General features: G+C 39.3%; 1 protein-coding gene across 2 annotated transcripts in view; it reads left to right on the top strand.

The window, feature by feature from the left end:
* LOC124636133 (G-protein coupled receptor moody) overlaps nucleotides 1–17,606 on the top strand; it is a 59,269-nt gene that overhangs the window by 30,064 nt on the left and 11,599 nt on the right. Inside the window, exons 2-6 of one of the 2 annotated variants that reach the window (XM_047172060.1) lie at nucleotides 1,928–2,002; nucleotides 4,288–4,428; nucleotides 6,568–6,738; nucleotides 8,061–8,188; nucleotides 8,874–9,027. In XM_047172060.1, coding sequence (XP_047028016.1) covers nucleotides 1,935–2,002; nucleotides 4,288–4,428; nucleotides 6,568–6,738; nucleotides 8,061–8,188; nucleotides 8,874–9,027 — 662 coding nt within the window. In that variant the 5' untranslated portion in view covers nucleotides 1,928–1,934. Of the gene's footprint in view, nucleotides 1–1,927; nucleotides 2,003–4,275; nucleotides 4,429–6,567; nucleotides 6,739–8,060; nucleotides 8,189–8,873; nucleotides 9,028–17,606 lie in introns of both variants that reach the window. The other variant, XM_047172059.1, reaches the window with a different exon arrangement.

Below are 17,606 nucleotides of genomic sequence, written 5' to 3'. Positions count from 1 at the left end.
ATATAATTCATTATTGAATCACAGAAAAGGAGAAAAACGTTTACCTACTTAAAACAAAAAAAAATACGGAATACTACATATGCTTCAACCGTAATTGAGTCGTGATTGAATCTCAGTTGGATATGAATCGTATGTCGCTAAAGTGAAATTATCAGAATTAAGCCCTAGATTTTGGAAATTGGATCATGGAAGTCTGATCTCATGCTACAGCCCAAATTTTCATAAATTGTGATCGGATTCAAAACGGACGTAGTGTGAAACCGCTTTTAAAATGTCGGTGCACGGTCATTGAGTACCTATGGGCTTGGCATGACCTGACGAGGTTAGGAGCGCCCTCGCTGTTCATGGTATGGGAATATATTTCAAGTGATTTGCGTGACAGATATCACATATTAGGTTAGTACTCTACAGTTGCATGTGTTGGTAATTGAGGATCAGTTGAATTCCTGCCGGGGCTGCGGGATCGTTCGATAGAGTTACCGCGACCCGGGTACATAAAGGGCTTAGGAAGATGATAAGATTTAGGCAGTAGCTAAGAGTTTGACACACCCTCACGCTGCTAACCCACAGCGGGAAGAATCATTTGATGAAATCCCATAAAAAAAAACCTAAAAATAAAGTGTTTTATACAGTAAAGTTATTGTGTTTCCTACTTTGTAAATACATGCCACGGTAGTATCCATTACGGTCGAGTTACTACAATCCCAGTAAGTGCTAAACCGAGTGGGTTTAACAACAACGGAGTTTAGGAATCCGCGTCACTTCGAGGATTTCTCTTAGGAATACAAAGTTTTCCGGGATAAGAGATTCAACACGTGTTCGTAAAGATTTTATTAATTCAAACCCTTTTTAGTGTTTATATGTTTGTTCTGCATAGAAATGGGTATGGGTAAAGTTCATAACGAAAAGCAAGAAACGTGTCAATTTTCGGCGATCAGAAATCTTTCTGTACTATAAAGTTTATTTTATTAACAACGCAACGTAACTATTCTTTTTAAACTTCATGGCCTCACCTCATCTCGGCCCCCATACCGCCATTATTTTATGAACCATGACGATCATTTGACGTTCGTTCTAACATTGTTAAACTTGTAGGAACCAATTCAATTCCGAAAAGATCAGCCATTTAAAGCATGATCAACCTGACTAACTAGCTTTCTATGTATACTTAGGTACTGAACGCCAAAACAGACTTTTTTCCTTTATTGTCATTTTGTACCTTTGAAAATCCCAGTCATTGATTTCAGCTTAAAGGTTACCAAAACAATGATCCTTCAAGTATGCGGAATCACGGTATGTTGCCACTATTAGGTACCTACCTACTTCGAAAAGCCTCGAATTCGTCAACTGATACATGACTCATGAGTCACAAGACTCCGTAGACTCTGTCTTAATTGCATGGGTCATGTCGCATTAATAACCTCCGTAGGACTTGATGAAATAGATTGAAGAACTGACGATCTGTTCCCACATATTTGAACATAGAATCAACTTACTGTCAACTGCTTTTATTTAACAATGAACAAGATGATGACGATGACTCGTGTCAATGGTGTAAAATACACTTTCTTACGGCTGTGCTTTCGGCGACATTTTTTAAACAGCACTTCTCTGGCATGCCGCAAAAAGTAGGGCCAAAATTGTTAAAACTATGCCTTTTTAGTCATCAACACCCGAAAATATAGTCTTCATCTATAGGCCCCTCGTAGTCAACGCTTAGAGATCAAAAATATTCTGTATCGAAGACTTACATTAACCAAGTGTATGAACGACCTTTTCTTGTTAAATATATAATACGTGCTTGTAGACTTCATAGTTCAGTACATTAGACTAGGAAATATACAGTCTTTTGCTATCATAATTAGCATACGTTTTACATTGTTCAGATAACAAAAACGAATAATTTAAATGTTTTCAATTGTTTCAGGTGCAAAATGGCGGATGACATAATGAATTTTACAGACGAAGTCAGCGCAACGGTGGAGCCCAGTGAACTATCCAAGTGAGTTTATTTTAGAAATATTATCTAAAAGATATTCCATCAATCAATGATAATATTAAGTACTGAGTGAAATTATCGAGTGGTTTATAACAAGGTGTACGTTAAGCACTTTTCACATTATATACCTACTTAGTAAAAGATTGAGAGAACAGGAGTACATAAATGCATGAAAGTGCCGAGGTGTTTTGTCAATTAAAGAACACATTTTTTTTATTAGATTCAAGCTGTGCTTGTCTATTCTATTTTAAATGCTAGGTAATGAGATCTCTAAAATCATTTTTTTTGTAGATGACAAACTCATTATATGAGTATATTTTAAACAACACTAAAATAATTCATAGTCGTTTGTCTATGGGATTTAAGTCACGATCCATTGTCATTGGTCCTTGAAGACGCAGACGTGACAAATTCATTGTCACATCGCATCAGTTGATACTTTCTACCTACTTCCACAACTTTGTTTAGATTTTAAATAGTCATACGTGACATAAATATTATGGTATTCGTTCTACAACTTGTAGCATATCTGTTAAATCTTCAGAAATCGGAATGTTTTACTCCGAATTTTATAACAAGCCCAAAAGTTATCCAGACTTGAAGTGACAAGGATTCTAGTTAATTTTTTGTCGAAATTTATCGATTAAATACCTACCTATCAGCAGATTATTTATATCCACTAAAACAAGTTTTGAAATCTAAAACAAGTTTTACATAAGTACCTACGCAGTTTTGAAGATTACAGAAATCCCAGGACGAAGGCAAGTAGGTTTATATTTTAGCTCTTTCAAAGTACCTACGCAATACCTTACTTACTTTTTTAAATTCCCTAACGCTGTAGTCTTAATTGTTAGTCTCCTTAAGGGACGGGACAAAATAAACGACTGAAATATAAAAGATATCCGGCGCAGTTTGTCCATAACCTTCTGAATAAAAGAAATACGATACTCCGAATAAAAAATATAGGTGGAATTATTAATTTTCTATTCATTATTTTCTCTCGTGAGAATTTCTTCTTCTTCTCATGAGAGCTGAAATTATAATTCCGCGCACACTTAGAGATCTTGTAACTTACCTGTTACTTACTTTAAAACTATTTAACGCACCTAATTGCGAAAGTTACTCAGCAGTTTACTTAGTTCACAAATACAACACTGGGTTATTTTAATTTTCTGTCTGGCCACATTCTTCAAACAAAAACACCTAAGATTATTTCTTCACTTGGTAACCAATGATTTGGTAAGTATTATTTCACTATCTCTGGAAAATCAGAGAGCCAACATTTTTCGGCTTGTAAAAAGTTTTCTCTCCTCTATCCCTAACTCCCAAATACTTTGGAGTCGAAACTTGTGACCACCACTAAATTGTTACCTTTTACAAAACTTCTAAATACTTGATAGACCAGATACCAGCAAACTTGTGAACTTCAGAAATTTTCTTGGGATCACTTGGGAAAAACTTTAAAAATATTTAGTATCATCTTATCTAATCTTTTGAGTTATAAGGACCAAGTCCTAATAGCTTCCCTTTCTTTGAAAACTTTATCGTAAGGCAGTAACGATAAGAACTTCCAGTTCAGTCAACTACTAGGTATAAGTAATATTTTTTCGCGGAAAAGTTACCTAAGCATGAAATGATGGTTTGTAGTAGTTGGGTACTTACTTATATCGCGAGCCCCATGCTCACACGCGCGGCAAGTCATTCATCAAACGATTCGTGTCAAAGCACCGCACAAAACACATCCTGTGTGACACTCCCATTATTATACTGAGCAGGATATCGTCGAGTAAGCCGCATAACCCGGTCACTATCTATATTGTATATATTGCTGCTATTCTGTTCTATAAATAATGTATAGAGGATCAACTTTTATGAAATCTCTTTCAGTACGCGGTAATAAGTGTCAAAAAGTAGTCAAATATAGCAACATTATTCAACATTTATTGAAGAAATATTATGACAAAAATATCTTCTGGCATATAGAGTTGTCCTGCTACGCTAATTAGCATATAATAAAGTCAGTTAAAAATTATGCTTTCCCAATTCCCCATAGTCAACGGCATCAAATAATGACAAATACTAAGAAAACTTTTGCCGAAGCTTTCAAACATTTTGATTACATATTTTATCAATCGTTATCAACTATATCGATACTATATCATTGTTTAAAAGCGATTAGCCAAAGCCGACACGTCCTACCACTCAGAGTTATATTTGTCGTCCAAAATGTCAGAGCAGTCTTACTATTTGTACTGCTTTTTTAATAATGTCATTTGGTACGTTTCCAGGTTTTCTCCAGGACTGCTGACGTTCGCTGCAGTGGTGACAGGAACCATTATGCTAGTCGGATTGTTTGGCAACCTTCTCACAGTGGTCGCCTTACTCAAGTGCCCTAAAGTGAGGAACGTGGCAGCTGCTTTTATTATAAGGTAAATCTTAATCGATATTTTTGATAATTGTTTTACCGAGCAGATAAATGAAAACCACTTATCAAAGAGTGCTATCGGCTAATTGTGAATATCAGTAGCAATACTAAGTACCTACTTAAGTAGCTTTCTAATGTGAAGTGATGCTAAGCGATCCGTAAACTTCAAACCGCTTAATCATAACATAGAAACCTCAAGTTTCGAATTTCTCTATTCAAAGCAGAAGTTGAAACTTATAGGTCAAAATTAATATAATTAAGGCTCTTAAACAAACATTAAAACGCTTTAACCACTTCTAATTTAAGTTTTACAATAACACTTTATAATAGTGTTCCAGCAATAATTTCCTTTAAACAACCACAAAATGTTTGATTGTTGTTTCTTGGAAAATTCGTTTAATCCGCCAATTTGTGAGGTGAGAAAGTTAGAAACTAATTTTCTATCTATAACTTTTACTTATACGGGAAACTTTGTGATTGTTCAGCTGCCGTAAAAACATCTTTTACGGAGTTTCGCTCCAGTTCTTATTCTTCAATATTTTTTTTCAGTGCGTCTGATTTCGTTTCTTTGGAAATTTCATCCTTTTAAAAGCTTATTTATGTTCAAGTCAGCAAATAATGACGATGTAATATGCTTGCAAAATTTTGACCTCCTCCAGTTGTTATGTTGCCCAAAGGATCACACAGTTTGATGTCATTTACTTGAAAGTAAAATGTTTAATAAACAAACATAGCATTAATAATACTGGATCAGTACAACAATAACATAGACGTACCTAATTACAACGTAATGCTGCTACTGTTATGCGAATCATGATCTCGTACCTACATACTATTCTCTATTTCGACGCCTTAGAGTGAAAACCTCGTAAGTGCAAGAGATAACTTTTCAGGATAAGGATTGGTATTCGATATTTTTTACGATTATCTTCCAAGAAATGCAATAAAAAAATATTGAGAAAAAATGCGTTTTTCAGGATAAGGATTAGTATTCCATATTTTTTACGATTATCTTCCAAGAAATGCAATAAAAAAATATTGAGAAAAAATGCATTTCCGAGGTTTTCATTCTAAGACGACGATTTGGACCTTATTCAACCTCATAGTGTTCAACAGACGTTTAAAAGCTTTTGTGGTACGACGGCAAATTTGCTGTATATGGATAATATGGATATATTCTATAGCGCCAAGTCAATTAGGACCAGTTATATTTTTTGAAATGGATAGTCATTTACACTATGACCAACGGACCTTAAAGAAAAACCTTAGAATTGGTTGCCCTTCAGTGATCGATGATTTGCCCTAACGTTATCGATACAGGATAGCCTTTTAGAAGCTCATCTATCAAATACCTAATCCTTCTTAACTTACTACGTCACTGAACTTAGGTAACGGTCCTAATTCCTAGTCCTCTTTGTTTCTTTTCAATTATTGTTTAAGAGTCTTCCTATAATTTTAATACAAGGTGAGTGTTCTTTCGGAGCTGTGGGATTGTCCGAGAGAGTTAAAGCGACCCTGGTACAGACAGGACTTTATTAGGAACGTGGTAGTTAAGTCAGTGAGACTCTGACACTCCCTTACGCTGCACCGGCAGCAAGAGGGGTCATTTGATCAGTTCCAAAAATATATATGAAACGAAATGTGAAAACGCCAAACATTGCCGGCCTTCACTGAAACCTTGCAGCATGCTTGACATCGTTAAATCCGTTTGACATCCAAATAGGTAACTCGATATATTCGCATGTCCCACTACTGTTAGTAAAGTTTCCGCTCCATTCGTGGCCCTCAAATACCAACTAACAAAATGCTTTGACAATCAATAGTACTCTAATACTAGTATGCTTAAACTGACTAGTTTTACGTACATCATTGAAAATACAGCTTTGAAACTCAACGAAAGTGTTATCAATCCTGTAATTAAATAGTAATGGGTTGTCTTTCGTATCTACCTCGTTTATGCATGTGCCACCACCAGTTTAAAATTATATCCTCATAAAAGCTACCTTATCTTCAATAATACCTAATCTTAGCAGGTTTACTTTGTCAGCAGAAACTACTGGTATTTTTCGCATAAAATCATCATACAATATAACAGTTAGCGTAAATAATTCCTATTGTTATATGCAACTTATTATAATTCCAGCCTGTGCATAGCCGATTTCCTGTTCTGCGCCATCGTGCTCCCTTTCGCCATATCAGGGTTCTGGACGCGGACCTGGTCCCATGGGGGGGCCCTGTGCCAGCTGGTCCCGTTCCTAAGGTACGGGAACGTTGGCGTCTCTCTCCTGAGCATCGCCCTCATAACCTTGAACAGGTAAGCAGCCTCGTGGGAGGTAAATACATATTCAAGACACGTAGGAATTTGCTTAGGTATTTGTTGTAAGCGAAACTTTGTGGATGGAGCTTCGATTTTAGACTGTTCAATTTTGCAGGAGATTTAACGACTTAAGTAGTTCATGCTTACAATAACATTCTTGAGCTAATAAGATATTTTGGCGCCTCTAAACTACTTACTTAAAGTTTTAGAAATACAAGTATACGCAAAGCGTAAGCATAGTGATGTTTGCCTTAACCTGTAACTAAGGAGAACATCAAACAATTTTCCTTTATGCACACACATTTTCCGCAAAGCTAACACAATGACATATAGCTAAGCGTTATAGTAAACAATTTTAAAAGTCTTCAAATTCGTTGAGCCATCTCTAACTGGAGTCATATCACGTGTGTCCTTGCTGGCGTATTATCGCAATAGACTAATCGTATTAACAGACCATGCTTTATGGATCGCAGAGTGAATTGATATTAGTTATGGCATTATTACCATGAATAGATACCGAGGAAGATTCAAGTATGAATATAATGTGGCGTAAACTTTGTAACTGTCTTGAAGATGTTCATGTTTTTCGGACCATTTTACTGCTTATGTACTGCACAGTTGGTTAATCTCCTTAAAGGAGAACAGCCGCCGTGGCCCAAAATCGGCTAGGAGCACTCCATCATCAAAACATTTATGATCATTGATATACAGAATATCAATGGTTATGATACATACAATAACAAACTCGACAAAATTGTGTCATAAACTTTGTTCATAATACCTTTATACTAGACACAAGTTCGCAATTTGCACATAACATTATAGACACCGCTATTCCAATGCAAATTCAGACACGCCATTGTCTGACACCCATGGAGGTCGACCATTACATTGTGTGTGGTCCAGCCTTTTACTATACAATGTCCATTAATCTAGCAAACAGAATAGCTGGTAACGTTTATAAATAGATGCTTAATCTAAGCGCAACTAGAGGCTTTTCGTCTTCGGCTATTTGATGTTTGATATGATTGATTTTACTGCTTGTATTATTTTTGGTTTAGTCCTAAAAATATTTATAAATGGTCGTGTATTTATTTGGCTTCATAGCATCATGAATTACAGAGTAATTGTTTTGAGGTATAGTCTCCATTCCACTTCAACTTGTTCCAATATCTATCTAATCTAATTCTATGCACAATGGATCAATAATCACTAACCTTTTTATGGCAAAGATATGTAGGTATTCTTTTTCTCTTTTCTACATCTTAATTTACTTCTGCTATAACATCTGGTATTTTAATTTTATTTTCTGTTTCCAGGTACATAATGATAGCGCACCACAGCTGGTATTCGCGCGTGTACCGAAAACACAACATAGCTATCATGATCGTGTTCTCGTGGATGTTCTCGTACGGCATGCAGATACCCACCCTTGTTGGAGTATGGGGTAAGACTTCATTATTATCATTTATTTATTTTAATTTATTCCCACCTGCCACAAATCTGCTCATTGAACGATTGGAAATAAAACGTATTTAGATAGTTAGAGTATATTGAATTTAACGGCAGTTCCCAATTCCATCTGTTGATTTGCGTAATAAATTAAGAATTTTAACATTAGCCTCATACAGTAATATCGAATTCGTATCCTTAGTAAGCAAAACAGCAGATAGGATATTGGGAAAGACCGTAAATGGAAACAGGACAAACAGATGATGAGGCAGGCAGGCATGGCGTGCTTGTAGTCACAAAGCACGGGCAGCTTTACTTGCCAGGCCTGTTTTCAGGCGTATCCATACACGTTCGGTCGGCTAATCCCTAGGTTTACTAAGGTCGGGTACGAGGACTCAAATTGCTTCTACATAATTGTCAAAATCTAATCTTCTCTGGTCTACGTTTTGTTTTCTAAGGGGTCAATGGCCAGATTTTAACACGGAGTTGACTGCACTGTCTCTGGACTTTTTCGTTGAGTTTTTCTTTGTAGGTACAACAGAGTAAACAGTTGGCCCTAGCTTATCTTTGTGAAGGAAATTGAAGACGGATTAATCTCCGCAGTATCTTCAAAAGTGTTTTTGTCGGAATGGTCCCTTAATATTATTAAAGTGGTTTTCTCTAATGATAGTTTTTTCTAGGTAAATTCGACTACGATCCTGAGTTGGGTACTTGCTCAATAATGCCGGATGAAAACGGACGGTCAGCCAAGACAGCCCTCTTCGTCATTGCGTTCATTGTACCAGCTCTTCTTATTTTCATATGCTACGCCAGAATATTCTGGGTTGTGCACAGGTATGTTGGCTACGTTAATAATTGTATAGTACAGTTCTTTTCCAACTCAATATGCTCAGCTTACGTCAGCCATTTAATGCCTCGTGGATCATTTTGTTTGTACATTTATTTGTATAGTCACTAGTCGTCAACTTCGAGCACCTTAGTACTTGTTCTCGTAACGTTTTAATTATTTACTTACATACGATCACATTCGTTGAATCAGATATTTACACGTCTGCATGAAAAGACAAATACATTAATACACTTCAATAATTGAACAAAACATGAAACGGCACGAACAGGAAATACCTACGCTTGTTGCAATCCACGTGCTGCAACAAAGTGTTACCTATAATAAATATACCGCCATCTTAACTATGGAAGCCTAGCAAATAAAACTCCTGTTTGAACGTCAAACCACGTGCTAGCAAAATTGAAAAGTTATATTTAATACCAACTTTCGTAGAGGAACCTTTGTGAGGGCACGCGCGGCGGATCTAGCAATACATGCGATCGATGCTTATCGCGCGCGGCTCCTGCGTCTACTGATTAAAAAAAACAAAATGTCGGCGCGCCCGTCGCTGCGCGTTCGTGGCGCGTCGGCGCGCATTCGCGTAAGCTACGAACGTCCCGCCCCTTCCGTCTATTCTAGGAAACGAGCGGGAACGCGAGTTTGGCGGCGTCCGGAAATGCGCGGGGTAATTCGATTTGCGACATACTCCCCCTCTAGTTCTGGAGAGCGTCCTCGCTCCTGGACTAGCTCATTGCCCGAGCGTTTCGGACGTCCGCGACGTCGTTTGGGTCGAACAGGATTGGGTGGTACGGCATTACCTGTACCAGTGTCCACGAACGGTGTTAAATCTTGTGTATGATATTTACCTAGACTGTCGGCCGGATTTTCTATTGGCGAGATAATAAAGGTAGTCGGGCTAACCCTTTTGGTGATCACGTAGGGTCCGTCCCGTTTGGGGAAGAATTTCGCAGTCAGACCTTTACTTCCTTGACTCAGGGCATGGGTCCGGACTAATACTTTGTCCCCTACCTTATAATCGGGACTAGGTCTACGTGATTGATCAGCACACCTCTTGGATTGATCTTGTTGTCCTTCAACTCGCTCTCGAACCGCAGCCAGGTTAGAAATAAATCTCCTTAAGTAGGGAGTGATCTGAGGAAGGAAGTTCTCTTTATCGAGTATGGCTCTCAAATCATGACGGGCTTCGGTGGGGGATCTCATCTCTCTGGCAAACATCAGAAATGCGGGAGTAGCACCAGTGGTTCTACAAACGACGCTATTCAGGGCAAAACGGATCACCGGTAGTTTCTCTGGCCAAGAACCATGGTCATTCTCCACGAGTTGGGCGAGCTGCACCTTTAGATCGCGGTTTTTCCGTTCAGCGGGGTTTGCCTCTGGATGGTAAAGTGGTACAAAATTTTGTTTTACCCCTAAGATAAACATACATTGTTGCATGACTGCCCCAACAAATTGTACGCCGTTATCGGACGTTACCCTGCGGGGTAAACCATACCGAAGGAAGTATTCTTCGGTTAGCACTCGTGCGCAAGCTTCAGCAGTCGCCTCCTGCAGGGCAAAAAGTTCTACCCACCTGGTAGCGGTGTCTTCAACCAGAAGAATCCATCTCTCACCGTTTTCACCTTCAGGTAGGGGACCGAAAAGGTCAACAGCTAAGACCTCATTGCGTTGCTGTAACACTGGCGTTTGGAGCAGTCCGGGGGGCTTGTTATTGGTAGCCTTGTATCGCTGACAATCTACACAAGCCTTCACATAATCTGTAACGATCCTCCGCATCCCAGGGAAATAGAAAGACTGAGCGATCTTGAGGTAAGTGCGATCGATCCCAAAATGTCCCGCTAGGGGGGAATCATGGCACTCCTTGAGGATCTCAGGACGAAGGGAGAGAGGAATGACGAGCTGAGGAGACTCACTATCCGAATCAGGGTTGTATCGGTAAAGTACTCCTAGGGATAACAGGTATCCGCGTTCTGTCCATCTCCGTGACGCTACTTCGTCGGTACTTTCCATATCGATGAGGATCTTCTGAATCTCCGGGTCGGCAAGCTGTTCCCGCCTTAATTCTTCGGGGCTCCTAGCGGGTATGTCGACAATCACTGTGCAGATACCGCAAGAGTCGCGGGTATCTGGTGAACATATAGGCCTACTCAGTGTGTCTGCCACTACATTCGCCTTTCCCGGGGTGTACTGATACTGAATATCGAATGACTGAAGTTTAAGAGCCCACCTTACTAAGCGTCCTGTAGGGGATTTGAGCGTCATAAGCCAACGGAGGGGTTGGTGATCGCTACCTATAATTACGGGATGTCCGTCTAAGTAGCACCGAAATCGCTCTACAGCCCATACGACGGCTAGAGCCTCTCGCTCAGTGGTCGAATAATTTCGCTCAGCGGCGGTCAAAAGACGGCTGGCGTATTCGATGGGTCTTTCTTCCTTATCCTCCCCCTGGAGCAAGACGGCTCCCAGCGCATAATTGCTAGCATCGGTGCGGAGGATAAAAGGGCGATTGAAATCTGCCTGAACTAACACTGGAGCTGAAGTCAAAAGTCGCTTCAGGTCGTGAAAAGCAGAGGACTGCATTGTACCCCAGGTCCAAGTCTGACTTTTCCTAGTTAATCTAGTCAGAGGTTCGGCCACGGCCGAGAAATTCGGGATGAATTTGCGGAACCACGAGCAGGTCTGCAAGAAGGTTCGTAGATGCTTCAAGTTGTTGGGTTCATGCATATCCAGAACGGCCTTGACCTTGTCAGGGTCAGGTGAGATTCCCTGTTGGGTAATAACATGGCCCAAGTACTGGACACTCCCCCTGGCGAATACGCATTTATCTCGATTCACCCGCAACTTGAATTCTCGAAGGCGACTGAAGACAGACCGGAGATCCTCTAGATGCTGCTGAAAACCTTCGGAGATGATCAGGAGGTCATCCAAATAGGCCAGGATGGTGACGTTGGCTAGAGATGAGCATGAGCGCAGACGATCGATCAGCCTCTGGAACGTCGATGGCGCGTTCTTCAGTCCGAAAGGCATACGCTTAAAGCGAAAAGTTCCCAGTGGGCTGATGAAAGCGGTCTTATCTCTATCTTGCTCATTCACACTCACCTGCCAGTAACCTGACCTAAGGTCCAGGGTACTCATATAGCAATCCCTCTTCGTTGATTGTAATAGTTCGTCAATCAACGGTATAGGATAATGGTCGGTTTTGGTAACAGCATTTAAGCGCCTGTAATCTACACAGAAGCGTATGCTGCCGTTGGCCTTAGGAACTAGAAGAGCAGGAGAACACCATGCAGACTCACACTCTTCAATGATGTCGTCCTTGAGCATCTTCTCGATTTCTTGACGCATAAGTTCCTTCTTGGCCGGGGTCAATCGGTACGGTGGTACCGAGATAGGAGGGTGCTCACCTGTATCAATGCGATGTTCAGCATAGGGGGTAGGCTCTCCCCCTAGCTGGAAGATGTCCCCATTGTCCACCAAGGTCTGCTCCAGCAGGTCCCGTTCCGGTTGGGTTAATACTGTACCTTCATCTTCCCGGAGTACATCCGCGGAGGAACAGGAAAGCTGTGGCAAGATGGAGGGTTCGAACTGCATTGGGTACTCCACGTGGCGAGTCTCTGAAAAGCACCAACATTTCCTAGCAAAATCCATTATTAATGAAGCTGCCAAGAGGAAATCCATGCCCAGTAATGTCTCATTCTGTCGTGCATCCGGAAGGATGAGGAAGGGTGCCTGAACCACCTTTCCCTCCAGGTGCACGTCCAGAGTCGTCATTAGGACGTCAAGCTCGCGCGCGTGTCCGTCAGCGAGTTTGATACATCTTCGCGCCGGTTGAAGCGGATGACCCTTGCGACGTAGGAGGATGTGCAGCGTGTGGCCCGCAATACAATTTTTAGCACCGGTATCAACTAACGCGGTTCCCGACGCGCCTAATATTTTTATATTAAAAATTGGTCGCGAAACTACCCCGAGTTTATCATGGTTACCGTCACCGGCGCGCGTGCTCTCATCACAATATATTGTGTCACTACACACCTTAATATCTAACTTATGCTTAAAACAATTGCAAGAACAAAAAGAATCACTAAACAAATTACAAGCATATTGATTACACCCCTCTATATCGCGGGCGTCATTACACATATTAAAATAATGTGAAGAATAGTCGTCGTCGGCGTCATCGCAACATAAAATGTTTTTCGGTACAATGGTAGATAATTGGCGCTTGCACCCTAATTCACAATGAGCGTTATCAATAATCATGTTATCCTTGCTATTATTCTTCGTAACATATTCGTGGTAACATTTCACCACGTTGCTGGTCAAGTGAACGTCCGCAAACTCTTTATTTAGTTTTAAGTTATTAGTTGAGCACGTACTGTTTTGTTTACGTAAATAACGCGAATCTAATTTTTGTTTAGATGGTTGCTCGTTTATGCGCGGACTATCACATGACCCGCTATTCTGTTGAACACAATTATTATTAGAAAATATGTTCGAATGCGACGTCGACTCTATACAATTTGCAACGTAACTGTTATTTCTTATATTATGATTCGACTGATGCGTTGATTTAGAATAAGAAACACATCGCGGGGCAATGCTATAAAAACTTTGTTCGTTGTTGCATTGTTTACAGTTTTCACGAGTCACATTTTTAACCGACTTCCCAAAAAGGAGGAGGTTCTCAATTCGTCGGGATCTTTTTTTTTTTTTTTTATTTTTTATGTATGTTCACCGATTACTCAGAGACGCTTCGACCGATTTGCAAAATTTTTTTTTTGTTTGATAGGGTTTACCTCCCAGGTGGTCCCATAGTCACCAGGTCAGGATCTGATGATGGAAACCCTGAGAAATCGAGGGCAACTTTCGAAAATCGTAGGCATACGTAGGGTAAAAACTTGACACTAAGGCGCATGTCTGATAACACTATGCAATGGTGAAGGCTTGGAGCTGACCTGATGATGAAGACCAGAGAAGGTCGAGGGAACTTGAACAATGAATGTGTAAAAAACTACCTCGTGTTTGGGCTTATTTTGTTCGTATTGACGAGACCTTTGCAACAGTGAAGGTTTGAAGCTGACCTGATGATGGAGACCAGCGAAGGTCGAGGGAACTCGACAATTGAATATGTAAACTACCTCGTGCTTGGGCTTATATTGTTCGTATTGATGAGAACTTTCCACTGCGGATATGACATGCGGATAGTGACAACTATGCTTGTCACTGAAAAGCTAAAAATAAAAAAACTTTTTACAAAAAAATAAAACCGACTCCCAAAAACACTGAAAAGCAAAAAAAAACTATTCTTAGGTGCATCGGCCTAGAAGTCGGTGGCGTTATAAACTTAGTTACATCCATTAGACACCGACTTCTAGGCCGATGCACCTAAGAATAGTTTTTTTTTGCTTTTCAGTGTTTTTGGGAGTCGGTTTTATTTTTTTGTAAAAAGTTTTGTGTACCGCACTGATAACACGACACCGGATTGTTATTAGTCTGAGCAGCTGACCCTGTTGACTTACGGCACTGTTCCTTTCGGTGTCCGAATCTTCTGCAGGACACGCAGAATGGTCGCGATGCAGGTCTCGATGACGCCGGTGATGACGTATGCGTCTGCTCCTGACGTGTTGTGGAGGCGGGCGCTCGCTCGGGCGGAGGGCGCGGCGCGCGCGGCTCGCGCGGCGTCGGCGCTGTCTCGTCGCGAGGGGAGCGCGGGCGCGCGGGGAGAGGGCGCGCGGGCGCTTGAAGCGGGCCTCCGCCGCCGTCGTTGCGTCGCGCTGCGGGTGCTCCGTGCGGCTCGGCGCGTGCATTGGGGTCGATTTCAAATTTGGGGCCAAAAAAGTGTGAATTGCATGATATTTGAAAAATATTTAAAAAAAAAATGTTTATATATCTAGGTGCATTCATTAGTTAAAAAAGGGTCGATTTCAAATTTGGGGCCAAAAGCATATAATTTCATTTATTTCTCATGATGTAGAATTTATCGTAACTAAAATTATTTTAAATCATGTAGTCTTATGAGACGTCCAAACGCCAGTTAAAACGAATCTTTTATGATTGTAAATTAAAAAGACATATCTAAAACTAGTACCTATTTCTCATTAGTGTTAATGCTCCAAAGTCTTATTTTTTCTAAATCTCTCTAAAAAACGAAATAATGCGTCGAGGAAATTTAAATTTTACTGTGGTATTTTTCTGTATACACTTTAAAGATGAATAATTAGATATTAAAACGAATGCTGGGTATAAAAAAATATGTTTTTTTTAGCTTTATAAAACTGTTGGTTTTTAAAGTATCATTTGTGTGACCGTATTAAAATGCATCAGTAAACAGAATTCGTCCCTGATTTACCCTGCCCTTTACCCCGCGCGCGTCCCGTGTGCTCAGTCGCGACCGAACGCGCGTGCTCGTCAGTTGTGTGTGGCGTTATTTTAAGAGAAATTCCAAATTTCAGGTAAGATTTTGACTTTGGTAACAAATTTATATCATTAGTGTTTTGTCACATATTGTGCAAAGTTAAATGTGTTTTTTGTTTTTGATTTGGCTGTTTAACAAACCATTGAGAGCATATTTTGTTTCCAATGTACGGTATATTCTCTAGAACATTCTATTACGAAATAAATTCGAATTACTTCCAAAAATCTCATTCGTGTCACTCTCATTTGTGTCGATTCACGAGTCACACGAATGATATGGAAAGTCACACTAATGATTTTTTTTTGTTTACTTTTAGATTAAGTATTAAATAATGGCGAAACCAAAAAAACAAAAAAGTGAGGAAGAATTAAAGAGGCGTAGAATAGCTAGAAGACAAAAATATCAAACTATTAAAAACAATCCTGAGTTATATGCCGCTGAGCAAGAAAAAAAAAGACAATATTACTTAAAAGCGAAGGAGAATAAAAAAATTAAAAGTATTAACGAAATGAGTCCACGCGAGCAAAGAATTCAAAGACGAAAATGGAAAGAGAGTGCCAAAAAGTTTTATAGAAAGAAAGTAAGCCAAAGAATTATAGAGAACGTTGCAGTAACTGAAGAAAGTTGTGATATTGAAAATGTTAACATGAATACAGATCCTTTAAATATAGAAAACCAAGAAATAAAATCCAAAATAAGTATGCGTGAACAAAAACTAATAAAAAAAATCAAAACAATGAAAATGCAGCACAAAAAAGAGAAACGAAATTATATATTATTATTAAATAGGTACAGGTTCAGGTTAAATTATTTAAAAAGAAAAATATCTACACTAACAGGTGAAATAAGTAATGAATCAGAAAATACAAAAAATGAAGACAAGAAACAATTATTTGATAGACTTCTAAGTGCTGAAATAACACAGAAATTTGCAAAAACTGCAAACATTAAAGACAAACGCGTTATCACTAAGTTAATTGATAAAGAGAAGTTTAAAAAATTTAAGGTTGCTACTGACCTTCGGAAAGTTCATCTTCGAGAACGATTTAAGAAGAATGCACGTAATACCATCAACATTCAAAAATTAGTAGAAAAGTTTTACGAAGACGACATTAACAGTCGCATTACTCCAGGCAAGAAACAATATAAGAAGAAACATGGAATCGTTAAACAAGTCAGATATCTTTTAGATTCTATAAAAAACTTACACAAGAAATTTTTGGCTGAAAATACTAACATTAAAATTAGTTACACGACTTTTACAAGACTCAGACCATTTTGGGTCTCTCTTCCGACTGACGACCGTGATACCTGCGCCTGCTTGTTGCACACAAATTTTAACCTATTAATAGCGGCTCTTAATAAGAATAATATTCTTCATGTAAAAGATAGTCAGAATTTGATAAAGGAAATCTGTTGTGATAAATATAGGCTAGATTGTCTTAATCGCAAATGCGCTTCATGTAAAAATAAAACAGTACCTTATAAAGAATTCCGAAATGATAAAGAAATACAGTACATGGTATGGGAAAGAGACACCAAAAAAGTAGACACGAAAGAAATAAAAATAATCAAGAAGAAAACAAAGAGATCTGATCCTCGTAACCTGATAATTGAACTGGAAAATATGCTGCCAAAATTTTTGTCCCACACGAGTAACATTGTCAACCAGTACGCTACTATTAAATGTTTAAAAGAATCTCTAACTACTAATGAAGCCTTGATTCATATGGATTTTTCGGAAAATTATTCTTATAAATATTCGGAGGAAGTACAAAGCATGCATTTTGGTGGCAGCCGTGGTCAAGTCTCACTTCATACAGCAGTGGTTTATTTAAAAAATGATTCCAATGCTACTCAAGCCTATTCTGTTTGCACAGCCAGTGAATGTACCCGTCATGATGCAGCGGCAGTGTGGGCTCATCTAAATTATTTAATTAAATTTGTGTTTAACAGATCATCAGAAATTAATCGCATTCACATTTTAACAGATAGTCCCACAAGCCAGTACAGAAATAAATACATATTTTATATATTAACTCAATTAAGGAATGACTTCCCAGAACTAAATCTTGTCACGTGGAATTACCAAGAAGCTGGGCACGGCAAGGGTGCTCCTGATGGCATTGGAGCAGTGATCAAAAGGACTGC

The sequence above is a fragment of the Helicoverpa zea genome, chromosome 14, assembly GCF_022581195.2.
Source record: "Helicoverpa zea isolate HzStark_Cry1AcR chromosome 14, ilHelZeax1.1, whole genome shotgun sequence".
NCBI classification, from domain to species: Eukaryota; Metazoa; Arthropoda; class Insecta; order Lepidoptera; family Noctuidae; genus Helicoverpa; species Helicoverpa zea.
The sequence above is the reverse complement of the archived record's forward strand: the minus strand, read 5'-3'. Positions and strand labels throughout refer to the sequence as shown.